The following is a 17,458-nucleotide window of genomic DNA, read 5'->3' as shown; positions in this document are numbered from 1 at the left end:
TATTCGAACCCCATCCAACAGTAACAATAGGACTAGTATTTCATTAGCGTCAATTGCAAACATATCACCACTTCTAGGGCTAGCTGACTTGAATTTGTCATAAAATTACGCCGAACCATGCACAGCACAAGAAGTGTCTCATCTTCTTTTCTGTGGTTCGGCGCATTGTTTTTCACCAGTTCATGCAAACATAATCTCTCATGAGAAGTATTAATTGCTCAATAAAAGGTGGGCTGAGGCGCAAGATGGAAGGCGGAGGTTGCCTATAGACCGTGTTTACAAACAAAGGAGGCGCCACTGGGGTTGCAAAGTAGGCTTAGCGCCCATACATGGAATCGAAACATTTCAAAACAGTCATTTCACGGGGCACGTATGATGTCGTTATTCGGTGCAGGGTAACCGTGAACATACTAGGGCATATCTCGAAAGTATGAAATCTCATTTATGAGGGGAAGTATTTTTAAACGCAGTGAAACGTGTGGTGGTGCGAGTTGGGAGGGCGAGCCATAAAAACACACGTAAACATAACTTACCACAACATTTTTCTCGTTTCGCAGGGCACCAGACGTGGTGGCCGGTCGTTAAACCTTGACGAGCGCTTTGAGGAATTGTGTGGCAAAGTATGCTGCGTCCTTGCGAAGGCAGTCTACTTTTAAAACTCTCCGAGTAATCTATGTTGTGAATCTGGACACCCCCAAAAGGCTAAGGTAATGAATCACGCAGTTTTGTTTAAAGCCTGATATGCTGTCGTATAGGGTTTGATAATACTGTCGCTCAAATGATACATCGAAGACAGAATTACATTTAAAAAGTTGTTCGCCACATGGCAATATGGACCGAGTCGCGCATTGCAGCCGACATGGTATGCCCACAGCAGCCGCCTCCAGCTCCGGTGCATGGCCGTCTGCAACTGTGCGCGGTCAGTTTATCGTGCTGTGCAGAATTCCGTGTGTCTTCAGACTTGCAGTACTTGCAAGGAAATGTTGTGTGCGCTGTAGTAATGGCGGACTACGTGAAAAGCTTGTCAGAATCGGATAAACAGCGCTACAATTGAAATGCACTCGGGCCCATTCGCTATGCCTGAAACGCGGACGCCCTGCCACCATGGGGCATGGTAAACATTCTCCGAGTCGTTTCACTGCAGACAAGCCCTGGAGGCATACTTTGAATCAGGTGGGTGAACGGGCGATGTGCTAATTAACAATCTTTTTCGTTTCTCTTGAAAGAAGGCCGCAGAGCAGGTAACAAAAAACTGAAGAAGCACACACAAACAAAAGGACAAAGCTGCACAGAACCCCTTCACTTTACGTCTGCAGCTCAACTTGTTCCTTGTCTTTAACGTCCTGCCCGTATGCGCAGAAATTCCTTCTTCAACTGAAGGCATACTGACACATTGGTCTCCCGAGTCCCTGATTGCACATGCTTCATAGAGTTTCCTTGCTAACGTATCCTTAATCCTTTTCAAAACAGGTCAGCTGGACGTTTTTGGTGTCTATCGCAGTCTTTGCAGTGCACCGCGAGATTAGTGCCAGACTTGTCTGATATTGCCGTGCTTTCTAATCCTGTCATTGATACATCTGTCCAATATATTTCTTTCCACAATGCAAGGGAATCTGATAAACCCTGAATACAATTGGAGTTCGGTGTTTTGCATCTCGACGTCAAGTCCAGTTTGTTTTGCTCCATTGGAATGCCGTGTCTGTGACTAATCTTCATCAAACGATGAATATAGGATATCACTGACCACTTATTTCTCTGAGTAAAGTCTTCTTTTCGAATCCTCCGCTTGATCGGCAGTACAATGCTTTCAATTATGCTACACAGCAAATGCTCAGGATACCCTGCCTCCAGAATCCTCTCAGTCTGGCTTAAAAACTTTCTCTGACACGGTGGTGGCAGGATTTGTTGAGAGCCGACGTCAGTACAGCCTCCGCAACACCTCTTTACTGTCTTTGAATGCTGGGATGTATACGGAACAAACTTCTTATTCGCTCTGGGCTGGTCCAACATAAGTGTTCTGGTAAGAATTTTAGACTGAAATCCAGGAAGCGCAGAACACCTTCCTTTGGAAGTTCCCAGGTGAATGAAACACACCCAATGCCATGTTTTTTAGTTGATCAGTCCCATTTCCTTTCTCTAAATCCCACAATACCAAACAATCGTCATCGTAACGACCAATATTTACCATGCCTTTATCTTTCATAGCCGACAGAATCCTTCTGTCACATGCGGCAATGTATACATCGCTCAGTGCAGGTGCAACCCTCGAACCTATGCATACACCACTCCTTTGTACATACCATACTCTATCATGGTAAGCAACAGTTGATTTTAAATAGTCTCCAATCAACTCCAAGAATGCATCCACAAACACCCGGCTGAATTCTGGAAAACTATAGCCTGCTTCTCAATCGTTTCTCGTAGTTCTTTCAACAAGCCTTCTTGTGGGATAAAATAGTACATGTCTTCAATGTCGAGTGAAAACCCAGAAAGTCTCTTCTTATCATATCCCTTGATCTGAGATATTATCTCCTCTGAGTTTTTTGTTCTAAAGGGATCATACACATGTACTTGGCCGAGATGTTTGACCAAATATTCCGAGACTAGCATCTGCCATGTGTGGGCCTCTGACAAAATTGTGCGGAAAGGTATGTCGGGTTTGTGAGTTTTTGCACTGAAGAACACCGACAAGGTGGCCTGTCTAGGTATCCTTAACCTTGCGGCATAGCTGCCCCAGGTCAGTTTCCTCGAGAATCCGTAGAACCTTCCCCTGAGCAGCTTTTAAGGTATGCACTTTGCGAATGTTTTTATTCATGGCTGCCTTTTCTCCGTAACTGATAGAATCCAATGCAACAAATCCACCTTCTTTATCCGAAAGGCACAGCTTAAATTCCTTGTTCTTCATTTCTTTAATTACCGGTTCAAATCGCAATTTGCATCTTTGACGTCCTTTTATATGGTTCAAACAGTCAATCCCTTCAGCCACAATTCGGCTGGCCTCTTCTTCAGCAGCTTTTGCTGCGACATATCTTACAATGGCGTCAACCTTAGGGGGATGAGCAAAATTAGGCCCATGTTTCAGCACTTCCGTTACATTAGCAGATAAGTGCCTACACAGAATTTTTTCGCACTGAAACGGACTGCTGCTTATTGGTCCAATTCTTAGCAGGAACCACACATACTTTTTTCTTTTTCGCGGTATCGCTATGATATATTGTTCTGCGCTTTCTGTGCACTTTCCTTGTCTTTTTTATTATTTCCGTGCGGCGCAGACCGTGACGTCAGATTATAAACCCTGTCAAAATGTTTGCTTACGACTTGCGCAACCCATGCAACTACATACGCATTCATTTTAATACTTACCGCTTCGACTTAGTCACGATTGATGTTTTCAGAACGGAATCAAGTCGTGCCTGTTATTTGTGTTTTATTCCTCTTCTTCTCAATAAACGAACCATGTCACGACAGCATCATTACTGCCTTACGCGGCTCATGCGCGTCGCCAACATTTGGAAGGTTTCTTTTTGTTTTTTAATTCCGCCATGCAACGTGATATCGGCACATGGTACAGGACGTTCACACTCATACAAAAAAGGCCTCTTGGGCGACTGGCCTCCTAGACGTGGGGGTTTGTTTGGAAACGCGCCGCACATATTTATATATTCTTTACAGAGATGGCAGACACAAAATGTTGTTGCACACATATATTCATGGCCTAAAAATAATTCACCAGCTCTTGACAAACGACTTTCTTCGTAGCGCAAAGTCAGCTTCTTGGCGAACCGTTCTTTGCATATATTTTGTATGGGCATTTTTAACTCAGATTCTAGACAACGAGGGGTTTTAAAAGTAGATTGCTTCCTCAATGATGCAGCATACTTTGTCACACAATTCTTCAAAGCGCTGACCCACATTTAGTGACTGGCCACCACTTCTGGTGCTCTGCGAAACGAGAAAAATGTTGCGGTAAGTTGTGTTTCTATGGGTTGCCCTCCCATTTGGCACCCCCATACGTTTGGCGGTGTCTTAAAATTGCTCCGCCTGAGATTTCACACTTCCACGCTGTGTTTCATGGTTGCTCTGTACCGAATAACGACATCATAGGTGCCCCGTGAAATTAGAAAACGGCTTCGAAATATTTCGGTTCTATGTATTCCTATGGGACTTTGCACCCCCAGTCGGCCGAATCTGGCGACAGAAGCGCCACCGCGTCGTGTTGGTCTATATGCTGATGGCAATATCCGAAGAACTTTGGTTACTCATTTGCTGAAAAAATTACTACTCGCTAAGAAATGTAACATCATTTATTTAATCTTACCACATTAGCTGGACAATACAAAACACTGACCACTCTGGGTAATAGAGTTTTACACGGCCCCATTAGTTTCGGGCACTTTCATAACAAACACGAGTGTCAGGAAGCTTCTTACCACATAATTGCTCACTTCAGGGATAAAATGCTTACCTAGACAGATGTCACCAACACGTCTTGGAGCGTAGAAGCTCGCCTGGAACAAAAAAAAAAAAAAAAAACCTGTTCTGCTATACACCGTCATTGCAGGCAAATGACGGCAGGACTGGGTGAACACCAATTAAAAGTATCTGAGAATTCTTCCAAGTCCTTTCATCCGGCGATGCATACCTGCAGGCTCAAATTCTGCCTTCAACTACCGGCACGATGTCCGTCTAATCAGCCAAGTAAACAGCTTGGAGTGTATTCGCCAACATGCTTTCGCAGCGCCGCTTTCCAGGTCTTTCATCCAGTGTCAACCCTCCTGTACTTGGCCAACAGTGAAGGGAGACACACTTAGAAGGCGTAGGTTAGTCTTCGGGCGCTTTGTCACCCCAGAAGTTACGTTGGCTTTGTTTTAATGTCTTACAATGCAGATAGTTATTGAGAGGGTACAGACTATGGGCTGCGTGAACACCTTACTCCGGAGCGCGCCACCACTTCTGCGATTGGGGAAGTGCCCCATAGGAATTCGTGTAAGCAAACGTTTTAAACAGAATTTTTATGATTTCATAGTGCATTCTATGATGTCCTCCCTTCGTGAAAGTTAGCGTTAGCCGAGTAAATTCTTCGATAGATTGCACAAGTGTGAAATGTTACTTGAAAGGCGATGTATTCTTAAAACGACGCATTACGTCATCGCATGTGAGCACGACGAAAAAGACACACATTGAATTTTTCTCGCTCCATTCGCAGCCATTCGTCTTCACTTTTGAACGGCGTGAAAGCGCGTGAAACAGAAGACATCCTGAGCAGCTGGTCCGAATAGCAAAGGCTTTTCTTGGAGTCCAGCCCGCATACTTTCACGAGCGCTACGCTGACCCAGTAATCTGGTTGTTCAAACAACCTAGAATGCTCTACATGAAAGGCAGTAATCATGACAAGCGAACAAACACAAACCGCTCGACGAGTAAGTTGTTACGTTATAATGTTCATCGCAGATGCGTTTCTTGACTTTTTTTTTAAAAGGGCTGTTTATAGTGAAACAGGTCAGTATCATCCTTCGCGTCGTTCGTCATCGCACGGCGCTGCTGCTCGCATCTTCAGTTTCACATTTTTTCATGCCGTGTACGCACGCAAAACGTCTTTATCCAAACTTGTCAGGACACTGGCCGTTGTATTTAGAAACGGTGGTCAGGTAATTTGCTTTCCTGCTTGACTGCTTTTCCCGTAAAGCATTCTACACAGTCCGTACTTTTGAGCCAGTGTAGCGCACTGCGCATTTTGGGGGCGTGTACAGCTTCAAAACCCGCCGTTAGAAATATATAGCTTTGAAATTTCGTTACATACTTTGTCGCACTGTTCTCGAAAACACACGCCAACTGTGAAAAAAAACGCCTGCCTACACGACCACGCAATGAAGCAAGAAAAACTGTTCGGAATGTTTTTTCTCTATCGGTTACGCTCCTCACCCGTGCCGCAGTACTCACGTATCGGCATGTTTTAAAAATGCACCGCCTTGGCAATGAGCTTTCATACTTTTCCAATGTGTTCTACTGCGTAGCTAGTTTTTTGTTCACGAAATACGACATCGTAGGTGCAGTGTGAAATAAGATCCCACTTCGGACCACCAGTGCCGCTGAACGCAGCGCCGACGGTGGTCCGCGGCGCAGTCCATACAAAGACCATTTGCTCTTAATAGACTACGGGTAGATTTCGAAAGTTGCGCTCACCTGAAAGGGCGGCCACCAGGCAAGCCAGGCCCAGCATCGCCAGTATCGAGGGGGCCCTGGGCTCCCCGCCTGCGAAGAGAACATTGCTGGCACGATTAAACGCCTCCATCATCCTACCATGAGTTAACTCAGGGCTCTTGGTCGCTTCGAGAAAAGTGCAAGTCGGATTTCTTTGACACCAACGGAGGGACGACTGATATCAGACCCAAAAGCTCTCCATGCGCTGGTAAACAAAATTTGCGACCATTACAGGCAAATTACAGGCCGGTATCTATTTTACCGATCTTTTCAAAGCTATTTGAAAAAAGTCTTGCATTCGAGGATGGCAAACTGCATTGAAAAACAATTTGTTGTCACCATACTAGTTCGATTTAAACCAATCAGCTTAATTAGCGTTGCTAGAGCAGAAAGAATATGTATTACGGCGTTTGAAAACAAAACAATAGCTGCTTGCATCTTCGTGGCCTTTTCTAAAGCCTTCGATTTAGTGAACTATAATATTTTGCAGGAAACATTAAGGCATTATGGCATACGAGGACGACAGGCACTAGCTCGTATGAAATCCTACCTATCTGATAGAACTCAGGTTGTGAAAATAGGTACCTTTACAGCGAAGGCTAAAGCTGTCCATTGTGGAGCGCAGCAAGGAAGTATTTTAGGGCGTCTACTTTTTAACCCCTATCTGAATGATTAACCCTAAAGCAAAATTTATCCTCTATGCAGATGACATTAGTATTTTTTTCGCCAGCAATGATATTAATCTCCTTCTTGAACAATGTAACAGTGAAATGAAATCTTTGGAGGAATGGTCGAGAGTAAATGAAATGAAGATAAATGAAAACAAAACAAAAGCGAACATATTCAGGCCGAACAACAAGTACATACCTCTGCATCAAGATATTATAATAAACTCACGATTTGAGAACAGACCTTTCCAGTAATTCCGCCGCGCCACCAAGCGGCCGCGCAAAGCCCCCCGGGGAAGCGGAGGGCCGCCGCGCTCACGCCTCTCCGGTTCTCAGGCGAACTTTTCTCTGCCATCTCGGATTCATTCTTGCTCTGCTGCTTCCCGCTGCTTTCTTTTAATTACACTGTGCCCACCATTCCTTTGCATCATGCTGTTGGGTTGCGTTCTAAATCCACGGGTCATCTGCCGACAAAAAACGTCCGGCGTTCGCCCGCTGCAGGTCCCCGTGACGGCGCGCGCATGCGCAGGGCGGAAACAGCCCTTCTCTCCGCTATCTCCACATCGAGCCCAGCTGCACCTCATGGGCACCCCATCGGTGACGGGCGCAGCTCGTTGCCATGATTACGGCGTCTCCACTGTAGCGGCGTGTGCCACGCACGGCGACCTTGGCTTTACATGCCGTAGTGAAGCTTTCGTTTCAGAAGTCGCGAACAAAAAGTTGTATAAAGACCAGGAGTTAACCATCAACGCAATCCAGGGCTTGCTGCATTTTTCAAGGAAGCACCAACAATGCGCACGAGAAAACGCACGACGGCAGAAAGCAGCGGCACAGCACGTCAACACGTTTGCTGGCGGCCGACGTGGATGGCGGTAACTCCGTTCTCCCATCATGCTTTGCGCGGATCCGCCAGGGGATGACGCGGCGCTGCGATTTGTGGAAAGGTCTATTTCAAATGCCTTGGTGTCACCTCTACCGCTAACCTGTCCGGGGATAGTCACGTCAAGTACGTTCTCAGCAAAGTAAGTCAAATAACGTGTAATCGATCGTTTGAGATATATCCTTCCCATAAGCATCAAACATTTGCTTTATAATTCACTCTTTCAATCACACTTGAACTATTTCCAGTTAGTATGGGGAAACAGAACATCCATTAATACAGAACACATTCACCTGTTACAGAAAAAGTATCTCCAACACACATATAATGCTTCTTATACTGCTTCGACATCAGCTTTCTTTCAGACCTCTGTAATAATTGCAGCCTACAATCTCTATAGATATCGCTTAAGACATGTATACAAACAGGAAATCCAAGAAAATATCAACAATCTACGTGACCTATCCCAATTACAGGAAAGAACGGAAAGTTACGTTACAAGACACTTCGAGGATTGGTCAGTACCGACGTCACGTTCAAATTGCAGGATACAGTACCTTTAGTGCACAATACCAACACTTTTAAATTATTATAATTCGGTCCGTTTTGATCTCTTCACGGCATCCTACAAAGACCTCCGGTAGATATATTTGGTTTTAAGTAATATTGTCTAACCATGCTGGTGTTTTCTTTTGCATTTGTAGCAATGAGTTCCGCAGTGGTTTTCCATCACATTTTTACTAATGAGTACCATGTTTGCATAATAATAAATAGGTATGTGTATGTGTCTTTTAATGATGAGTATGTATACATATGTGATTCTGCCACTCTGCCGAGATGAGGGATTGTGGACCCGTCAAGCTGTCCAAGGGTAGCTTTTTTTCTAAAATCCACCCCATCAGTATTTGATGGCAAATAAAAGATTTCATTTCAAAACTTTCACTAATATCCGGCCGTCGTTGGCGGGAAAGGATTCGTTTGTAGTTTCCAAGAAATCAGCATCGATCAGGTCGCGACATCTTGTTGCATGAGCAACGCTTTATCTCCACGCGCCGACTGGCAGAGAAAGGCGGCGTTCTTCAAAGCTGACGAGTTTCAAACCGCGTGGCAATACGGCGGCGCACACTTCTCCGTACACGCAAGGGAAACGGGTTACTTCACAGCATCGAAGGTAGTGTACACAGCGCCCTAGCACACAACTGTGACGGTGGACATCGGCAGAACGACGCTATCTTCAAAGACATCAAATCCTTGGGGAGCTCGCGCCGAGTCTTCTAAGAATACCGGTCGAACCCTAGGACTTAGTGATAACCCGCCACTGCTGAAATCGACAGCTGCGCCGCACAGTTGTCAAAAGTCAACAGCCAGGATAATGTCATGCGTAGAGCGAGGAAGAACCGTAATTAACTTCCGAACACATGGCCGGCGATCGCTACATTTACATAACTCCGCGTGAAATAAATAATTCTTCTTCTACGCCACGAAATATCCCAGCAGTAACCCAAACGAAGATAATTTTTCGACAATGTAAACTCATCACGTATACCGTGTCACCAGTGCTTCCAAACTGGCGCCGCTGCTGCTGGCTAACAGGCGTCGCCCTCCTGTGATGACCGACCCCCACCTCCACCACAATTTGAAGGTTTATTTGCGGAAGTGACTCAACCTGCGCCTGGCATGTGCAAGGGAAGATGGCGAGCTCATTTTTGTCCACCATTTCTTTTTCTTGCTTTCAGATATATATTGTAACAGTACAGAAGAAGATGAAGCTTAGAACATACGTAAAGGAGAAAGACGTTGAAAAAGGACTCTCGTGTCGGACGTGCTGCCGTTGGCCAGCTTAGCTCGCTGCCCTATCGTCTTGTTGTTCAGCGCTTTGACGTCTTAGCCCCGTCGTAACAAATTGGTGGAGGTGCTGGGAACGAATACCCTCAAGACGCATCCTCAACCGCTGGAGCTTCGTCGGAGCCGTCGCCTCGCTGGTCTCCCACCCTTTATACAAGAATGCAGCAGGCTACCGAGCAGCCCCGAACATCAACACGGGACCCTCTACCCCTGTCTCGCGATGTGCCGCCGACCACCACGAATGCGGCGCTACCGTTTTGCGAGCCACGTTCCTTTGCCGGCCAAGCAGGGGAAGATGTTGATGACTGGCTAACTCATTATGAACGTGTGAGCCGCTATAACCGCTGGGATTCAGTGGCTAAACTAGCCAATGTTGTCTTTTTTTTTTACGCAAACCGCCTTGATGTGGTGTGAGACCCACGAGGACTCCCTGACAACTTGGGAAAGTTTTGTCGAAGAAATCAAGGAATGTTTAGGTGGCCTAGTTGCAAAGAAGAAACAGGCCGAGCAGACACTTGCTCAGATAGCCCAGGCAGCCGGAGAAATGTCTACCACTTTCTCATTGTCAAAGAAAACTTGAGTTCGGTCTCTGACGTTATCCGGCACTGCCGAACATTCGAGGCCCTAAAGACTCGCCGCATTACACCGAAATTTGTACGGGTCGCAAATGTCACTACAGTGGCTAGTATTGAAGAATCGCCATCTCAAAGCCTCCTGTGCGCCATCCGTGAAATTGTTTGAGATGAGATGTCACGACGTGAGCAGCTTGCCCGGTCCAATGGCTTCGGAAGGGACGTATATGCTCTTCCAACCTATGGGGGTGCGTGCCCGCCGATGTCCGCGAATGTCACCGACTTTGCCTGCCGCGAAGACCTATACACTCCGCGACCAAGACCGGAAGAGAGTTACCAACAATTCTCTTGCCATCAGCTTAGAGATCCTCGCCCTTACTCCAGTCGTACATCGCGCCGATCGCCGGACAACTACATCGTCCCGGAACCACCATTTAGATATTCGTCGCGGCCTACCATGCAGGAACCAGCTCACATGGCACTTTTTGACCGACCTCTTCCGGTGTGCTACCGGTGTCGTGTCGCGGGTCACATTTCCCGCTACTGCAATCGGCGCGCATCGTTCAGGAATCCCCCGACGGCATCGAACCGACGCACCGTCCAGCCCTACATAGACAGCTGTCGGCCAGAACATCCCTGCCGAAAGGGGCCGTTTCCAAAACGAAGGGTTCCGCAGCCATTCTCCAGCGTCTGACCGTAGTGTAACACCGCCACCGTCATTTCGTGTGCGCCGCTCCCCGTCTCCACGGCGCCGATCTCCGCTACCAATGACGGAAAACTAGCCAGCGCGGCCAATGGAGGTGAGGTCGCTGGACAATGTGCGCTGCTTCCTATTATTCCTCCGTCTGTGTTTCAGAACAAGGTCAATGTGATTGTTGATGGTTTGCCAACGATAGGGTTGGTAGACACTAGTGCTACAGTTTCAGTAATGAGTTCAGGTTTTAAGAACCTTTTGAAGAACAAAGTTATGTTTGTTTGGGACAAAACTGCAAATTTGTATGGAGTAAGTGGAGAGTTATTGTGTCCGGCTGGGGTATGCAGCGTTAAAATGTCTTTGGGGGGCACAGTATTTCCGGTGGAGTTTGCAGTACTGCACCGATCTACACACGACGTAATCTTGGGAATTGACTTCCTGCGTATGTGCGGCACTACAGTTGATTGTCGAACAGGAGAGCTAAGTGTTAGTGGTTCTCTTCCTCGTGAACTTTTGGAAGAGACGTCAAATTATGAAGACGTTTTGTGTGTGTGTGATGAAGTCTTCATACCGCCACATTCTGCAGTGTGTGTCCAGGTGTCCTGCTCCCATGTTATTAACGACTCTTTTGAGGCTACTGTGGCGCCTCTTAATTTACAGAGCGTAAAGAAAAATGCGTTAGTGCCGCATTGTTTGGTTCGCGCGGAAAGAGGGCCGTACCGGACTGTGGACTATAAATTGCTCATTGGAACCAGTTATTTTTCCAGCGGGCTCCAAACTAGCTTCATGCAGCGCTACTCTCCCGAAGTGTGTAGCTGTCGTTGCTCCTTCCCTAGACAACCCCGCTACTAACTCGCCTGCTGACGAAAAGCTTCTTCTGATGATCAGCGCATCATTGAACACCTCACAACGACAGATATTGAAGAACCTCTTGTCCCAGCACCTATCCGTCTTTGATTTCGCGCAGTCCGACGGCTCGCCACGTTTTCCGCTGTCGCGCGCATGCCACAGGATTGACACGGGATCTGTCCATCCGATCCGTCAAAAGCCCTACCGTATGTCGCCATCAGAGCGTTAGATCATCACCTAGCAAGTCCAAGACATGTTGAACAGGGGCGTAATACAGGAATCCTCCAGTCCTTGGGCTGCTCCCGTGATATTGGTAAAGAAAAAAGCGGAACATGGAGGTTCTGCATTGACTATCGTCGCATCAACTCCATCACTAAAAAGGGTGTGTATCCTCTCCCGCGCATCGACGATGCCATAGATTGCCAAGATCTTTGTTGGGCGCGTTGGTACTTATTCATTATAAATTTTAACAGCGCGAACACGGAGACAGAGGACAAGATAAAAGAAAGTCACAGTACAAGCGCTTGTACTGTGGCTTTCTTTTATCTTGTCCTCTGTCTTCGTGTTCGCGCTGTTTAAGCCATAGATTGCCTTTTCTCCGCGTCTTATTTCTCTTCAGTTGATTTGCGATTGGGGTATTGGCAGATTTAGATGGAGCCTGCTGACAATGAAAAACCGCATTTGTTACGTCGGACGGCCTATTTGAATTTAACGTGATGCCCTTCGGCCTATGTAATGCGCCGGCCACATTTGAAAGATTTATGGACACAATACTTCGTGGCCTCAAGTGGAAAATCTGCATGTGCTAGTTAGACGATGTTGTTATTTTTGGCCAGACTTTTACTGAACATAATAAGCGACTCGCTATTGTTTTAGATAGCCTACAGAAGGCTGGCCTTCTCCTGAATTCCAAAATGTGCCGTTTTGGTGAACGTCAAGCGCTGGTACTCGGGCATCTCGTCGACCGCAATGGAGTTCAGCCAGATCTACAGAAGACTGCAGCAGTTGCAGCATTCCAACGACCACAGACTCAAAAGGAGCTCCGCAGTTTTCTGGGGCTGTGTTCCTACTTTCGACGATTCATCCCAAGGTTTGCCGACGTCGCCTACGCTCTGACTACAAAAGAACGTCCCTTTCGACTGGACCTCAAATTGTGACGCGTCTTTCCGCCAACTAAAGTTTCTGCTTACGTCACATCCCATACAACGGCACTTCAACCCCTCCGCTCCGACTGAAGTCCACACTGATGCAAGTGGGATTGGCGTTGGCGCTGTGCTTGTGCAACGTTCGGCAACAGGCGAGCATGTAATTGCGTATGCAAGCAGTTCCCTCAGCAAACCTGTGCGTAAATACACTGTTACGGAGCAGGAGTGTCTCGCTGTAGTTTTCGCTGTTCAGCGGTTTCGGTGCTACCTTTATGGATGCCATTTCAGGGTTGTGACAGACCATCATGCCCTGTGTTGACTCGTCAACCTTCGTGATCCATCTGGTCGTCTGGCACGCTGGGCCCTTCGTCTGCAGGAGTACGACTTCACTGTTTCGTAGAAGAGTGGCCGCAAACACGCCGATGCAGACTGTCTTTCACGTCTTCCTCTTCCTACGACCGAAGGTGACTCTGGTGATTTCGATCACTACATCGCCTCCGTCGTGCCCGAGTTTGCCGACGCCTCGGCTCTGCGGACTGCGCAAGAAGCCGACATAAGCCTCGAGCCACTGCTTGCGGAGGCGCGGGATTCCACTGCTTCCAGCCCATTTTGTCTCCGTGATGGCCTTTTGTACAAAAAAGCTTACTCAAGCACCGGCACGAATTTTCTGCTTGTGGTTCCCGAGAGCTACCGCTCGTGCACCTTGCGTGCCATGCACAACGACCCCACTTCCGGTCACCTGGGCTCTGCACGAACGCTCCATCGTGCCCGCGACTGGTTTTATTGGCCAAAGATGCGCCATACGACTGAGCGATATGTGGCGAGCTGTACCAACGACACAAACGTCCTACGTCCACGCCACAGGGCCTGCTGCCTCCAGTGATTCCACCACGTGGCTCATTTGAGAAAATCGGAATCGACCTTATGGGTCCCTTCCCGAAGTCATCCGACGGAAATCGTTGGATCGTGGTTTGTGCCGACTATCTCACCCGCTACTGCGAAACGGCAGCTCTTCCTTCAGCCACCGCTCACAACGTGTCCCTGTTCTTGCTCCGTTCTGTGATCCTCCGCCATGGACCTCCGCGAGTGATCATCAGTGATCGAGGTCGCCAGTTTAGGGCAGATGTGGAATAGCTTCTTCGTTTGTGTACGTCGCATTTTCGGCATTAAACACCATATCACCCTCAAACCAACGGCTTGACGGAGCGCACAAACCGCACACTCACAAACATGCTATCTATGTACATCGCATCTGACCGCAAGAATTGGTATACTATACTGCCGTTTATAACGGCTGCATTCACCACTGCAACACATGAGACGACTGGCTACAGCCCGTTCTTCCTGCTATATGCCCGTCCTCCTCGGTATTGTCTAGACACATTCTTACTTACTCCGTCCATGACGAATCGTGAATCGCGGAAACTGTTTGTCGAGCCGAAGAAGCTCGCTGTCTCGCCCGCTTGCGAATTCTCGCTTCGCAAGAGCGTTCAAAAGCTCGGTACGACAGCCGGCATAACCATGTGTCTTACGCCCCTGGAGACTTAGTGTGGCTTTGGCGACCTCTCCGAAAGCGTGGTTTAGCCCAGAAAATGTTGGTGCATTACGCTGACCCTTACGTTGTGCTTGAACGCATCAGTAAAGTGAACTACCAAATAGCACGTATGACAGCCAGTGGTCGTCGTTCAGTCAGAACCGAAGTTGCCCATGTCACCCGGATGAAGCCGTGTCACTCTCGTGGAAACAAATAACTACCTCGCCCAGGGGACTTCGTCTGCCCAGGGGGAAAATGTAACAGTACAGAAGAAGATGAAGCTTACAACACAAGTGAAGAAAGACGTTGAAAAAGGACTCTCGTGCCGGACGTGCTGCCGTTGACCAGCTGAGCTCGCTGCCCTAACGTCTTGTTGTTCAGCGCTCCGTCGTCTTACACCCGTCGTAACAATGTGTGTGTGTGTGTGTGTGTGTGTGTGTGTGTGTGTGTGTGTGTGTGTGTGTGTGTGTGTGTGTGTGTGTGTGTGTGTGTGTGTGTGTGTGTGTGTGTGTGTGTGTGTGTGTGTGTGTGTGTGCGTGTGTGCGTGTGCGTGTGCGTGTGTGTGTGTGCGTGTGTGCGTGTGCGTGTGTGTGTGTGTGTGTGTGTGTGTTTCGATGTCTGAGCGATGCAGGTCTGCAGCTCAATTTAAGAAGTGCCGGTTTGGTGCTCAACAAATAACAATACTAGGCCATGTCGCGTCCAAGGACGGTATCCTGCCGGGCCCTGCCAAGGTTCGCACAGTAACAGGATTTTCCAGGCGCCGCTTAATGAAAGAACTGCGAAGCTTTATAGGGCGTTGTTCCTACTTCCGAGCTGTGTCTGAAATTTTGCCGACATCCCTTTGACCCAGCTGTTTGCTGGGAGCGAAGAGTTGTCTGCTGGTCACCTGCATGCGATGAAGCGTTCAGCACGCTTCGCCGCCTTCTCATGTCCCCCCCGATACTGCGTCATTTTTAACCCCGCGCGCCAACATAACTACACACGGACGCCAGCGGCATCGGCATCGGTGCCGTTCTCGCTCAGCGAAACCCTTGTTTCCCTGAGTACGTTGTTGCTTACGCGAGTCGAGTACTGACCAAAGCAGAGACTAATTAATAAGGCACCGAAACGGAATGTTTGGCGATTGTTTGAGCCATCACTAAATTTTTCCCTTTCTCATACGGACGGCCATTCGATGTCCTCACTGATCACCATGCTCTCTGCTGGCTGTCGTCTCTAAAATACCCTTCAAGTCGCCTCGCCCACTGGGCTCTCCGTTTGCAGGATTATAATATTCGGGTCCTCTATCGCTCTGGTCGCAAGCACACTTACACAGATGCTCTCTCCCGCTCCGCTATGTCCTCTGATCATGAACCGCCCTCTGTCACCGGCCTTACTTCCTCTTCCTTTGAAACCATGAACATGGCACATGAGCAGCGCAAGGATCTCTGGATGCTTTCCATAATGGACATTTTGGCCACCCAGTCACCGCGCCCCCCTTTCGAGCATTCCGCCGTCAAGCACGTCAAGCTATACGCGACAGCCTCTTTTACTGCCGAAACTATCTTCCCGACGGCCGCAATGGCTGCTCGTAATGCCTCGCCATCTCCGCTCCGTTATTTGCACCAGCTATCACGACGATCCACAGTGCGGCCATGCTGCATTTCTGAAAACGTTTACTCGCCTGCGTCATCGCTACTACTGGCGAGGCATGTGCCGTTTTGTTCGCCTGTACATACGCTCTTGCATTGACTGTCAGTGCCGCAAGAAACCACCACCACACCCTCCAGCTCCTCTGCAGCCTCTATGCCATGCCCGGATCGACATTTCGGAAGTTTTGGAATCGACTTTTAGGGGCCTCTTCCCTGCTCTTCCGCAGGAAATCGGTGGATCATTGTTGTCATCGACCATCTTACCCGATATGCAGAAACTGCTGCTTTACCAGCTGCGATCGCTCGTGACATTGCTGGTTTCATACTTCAGAATGTCATACTGCGTCACAGTGTGCCACAGGAATTGCTGAGTGACCGCGGTCGCGTGTTGTTATCAGACGTCGTTGAAGCCCTTCTTGACGAGTGTCACGTTGTTCACTGTATAATGTCTTTCTACTATCCACAAACGTAATGGTTGAGCGCTTCAACCGGACCCTTGGCGACATGATGGCCACGTATGTATCTTCTACCCACTCCAACTGGGACCGTGTACTGCCATTTATCACCTATGCTTATAATTCTGCCACGTAAACGACTACAGGATTCTCTCCTTGTTTCTTCTGTATAGCCGAGAACCTTCTTTTACGATGGACACTATCCTCCCCTACCGGCCCGACGCGTCTCAACTGACCCCCACTTCTCAAGCCGCTGGCTATGCCGAAGAGTGTCGTCAGATTGCCCGTCAGCTCATGGCTGGCCACCAGCACCACCAGAAGAGCAACCGCCCCCCTTCTATATGTCTACCACCTGCTTATCGTAAAGACTCCTTGGTGTGGCTATGGGTCCACTCTTCAAGCTCAGCCCAGTCGACCAAGCTTTTTACTAGATATAAGGGCCCTTACCGTGTGCTTCAAAAAACTTCCCTCGTTAATTATCTTATCGAGCCCCTCACAAATCTTCGTCTCAAAGGACGCGAAATCGTCCACATCGATCGCCTCAAACCCTACTACGACCCCGTGATCGTGTCTTACCCTTAAGCCGCAAGGATCGCGTCTTTTTACGCGCGGGTATTGTAGGACGCGAACGGAAAGTATGCGGGTATGTGTCGGGAAGCGACCGGAAAGTCCGATGTTGCAAGGAGGTATATCCCATAGCAACATGGAATGTAAGATCTATGACGCAAGGTAAACTGGATGTCGTCAAGCGAGAAATGGACAGATTGAACATTGATATCTTGGGTATCAGCGAGCTCAAGTGGACCGGAATGGGAGAATTTAACTCCAGCGACCATTATGTCTTTTATTGTGGGCACGAATCCAAGAGAAGGAATGGTGTCGCTCTCATAGTAAACAGAAGAATGGGCAAAGCAGTGCTAGGGTACAACCCCAAAAACGACCGAATGATTTCACTTCGGATCCAAGGTCACCCTTTCAACATAA

The 17,458-nt window shown here is 48.1% G+C and overlaps 1 protein-coding gene across 1 annotated transcript in view; it reads right to left on the bottom strand.

Moving 5' to 3' along the window:
- The window catches only part of LOC146206819 (protein Skeletor, isoforms B/C-like), a 64,376-nt gene that overhangs the window by 1,949 nt on the left and 44,969 nt on the right, over positions 1 to 17,458 (bottom strand). Inside the window, exons 8-9 of the mRNA XM_084591582.1 lie at positions 6,184 to 6,252; positions 4,466 to 4,508 (exon numbers count right to left, since the gene is read on the bottom strand). Of these exons, the coding sequence (XP_084447708.1) occupies positions 4,477 to 4,508; positions 6,184 to 6,252 (101 nt within the window). The 3' untranslated portion in view covers positions 4,466 to 4,476. The remainder of the gene's footprint in view (positions 1 to 4,465; positions 4,509 to 6,183; positions 6,253 to 17,458) is intronic.

The sequence above is a fragment of the Amblyomma maculatum genome, chromosome 1, assembly GCF_055883805.1.
Source record: "Amblyomma maculatum isolate TAMU_Amacu chromosome 1, ASM5588380v1, whole genome shotgun sequence".
Lineage (NCBI taxonomy): Eukaryota > Metazoa > Arthropoda > Arachnida > Ixodida > Ixodidae > Amblyomma > Amblyomma maculatum.
This window is presented reverse-complemented; position numbering and strand designations above follow the sequence as displayed.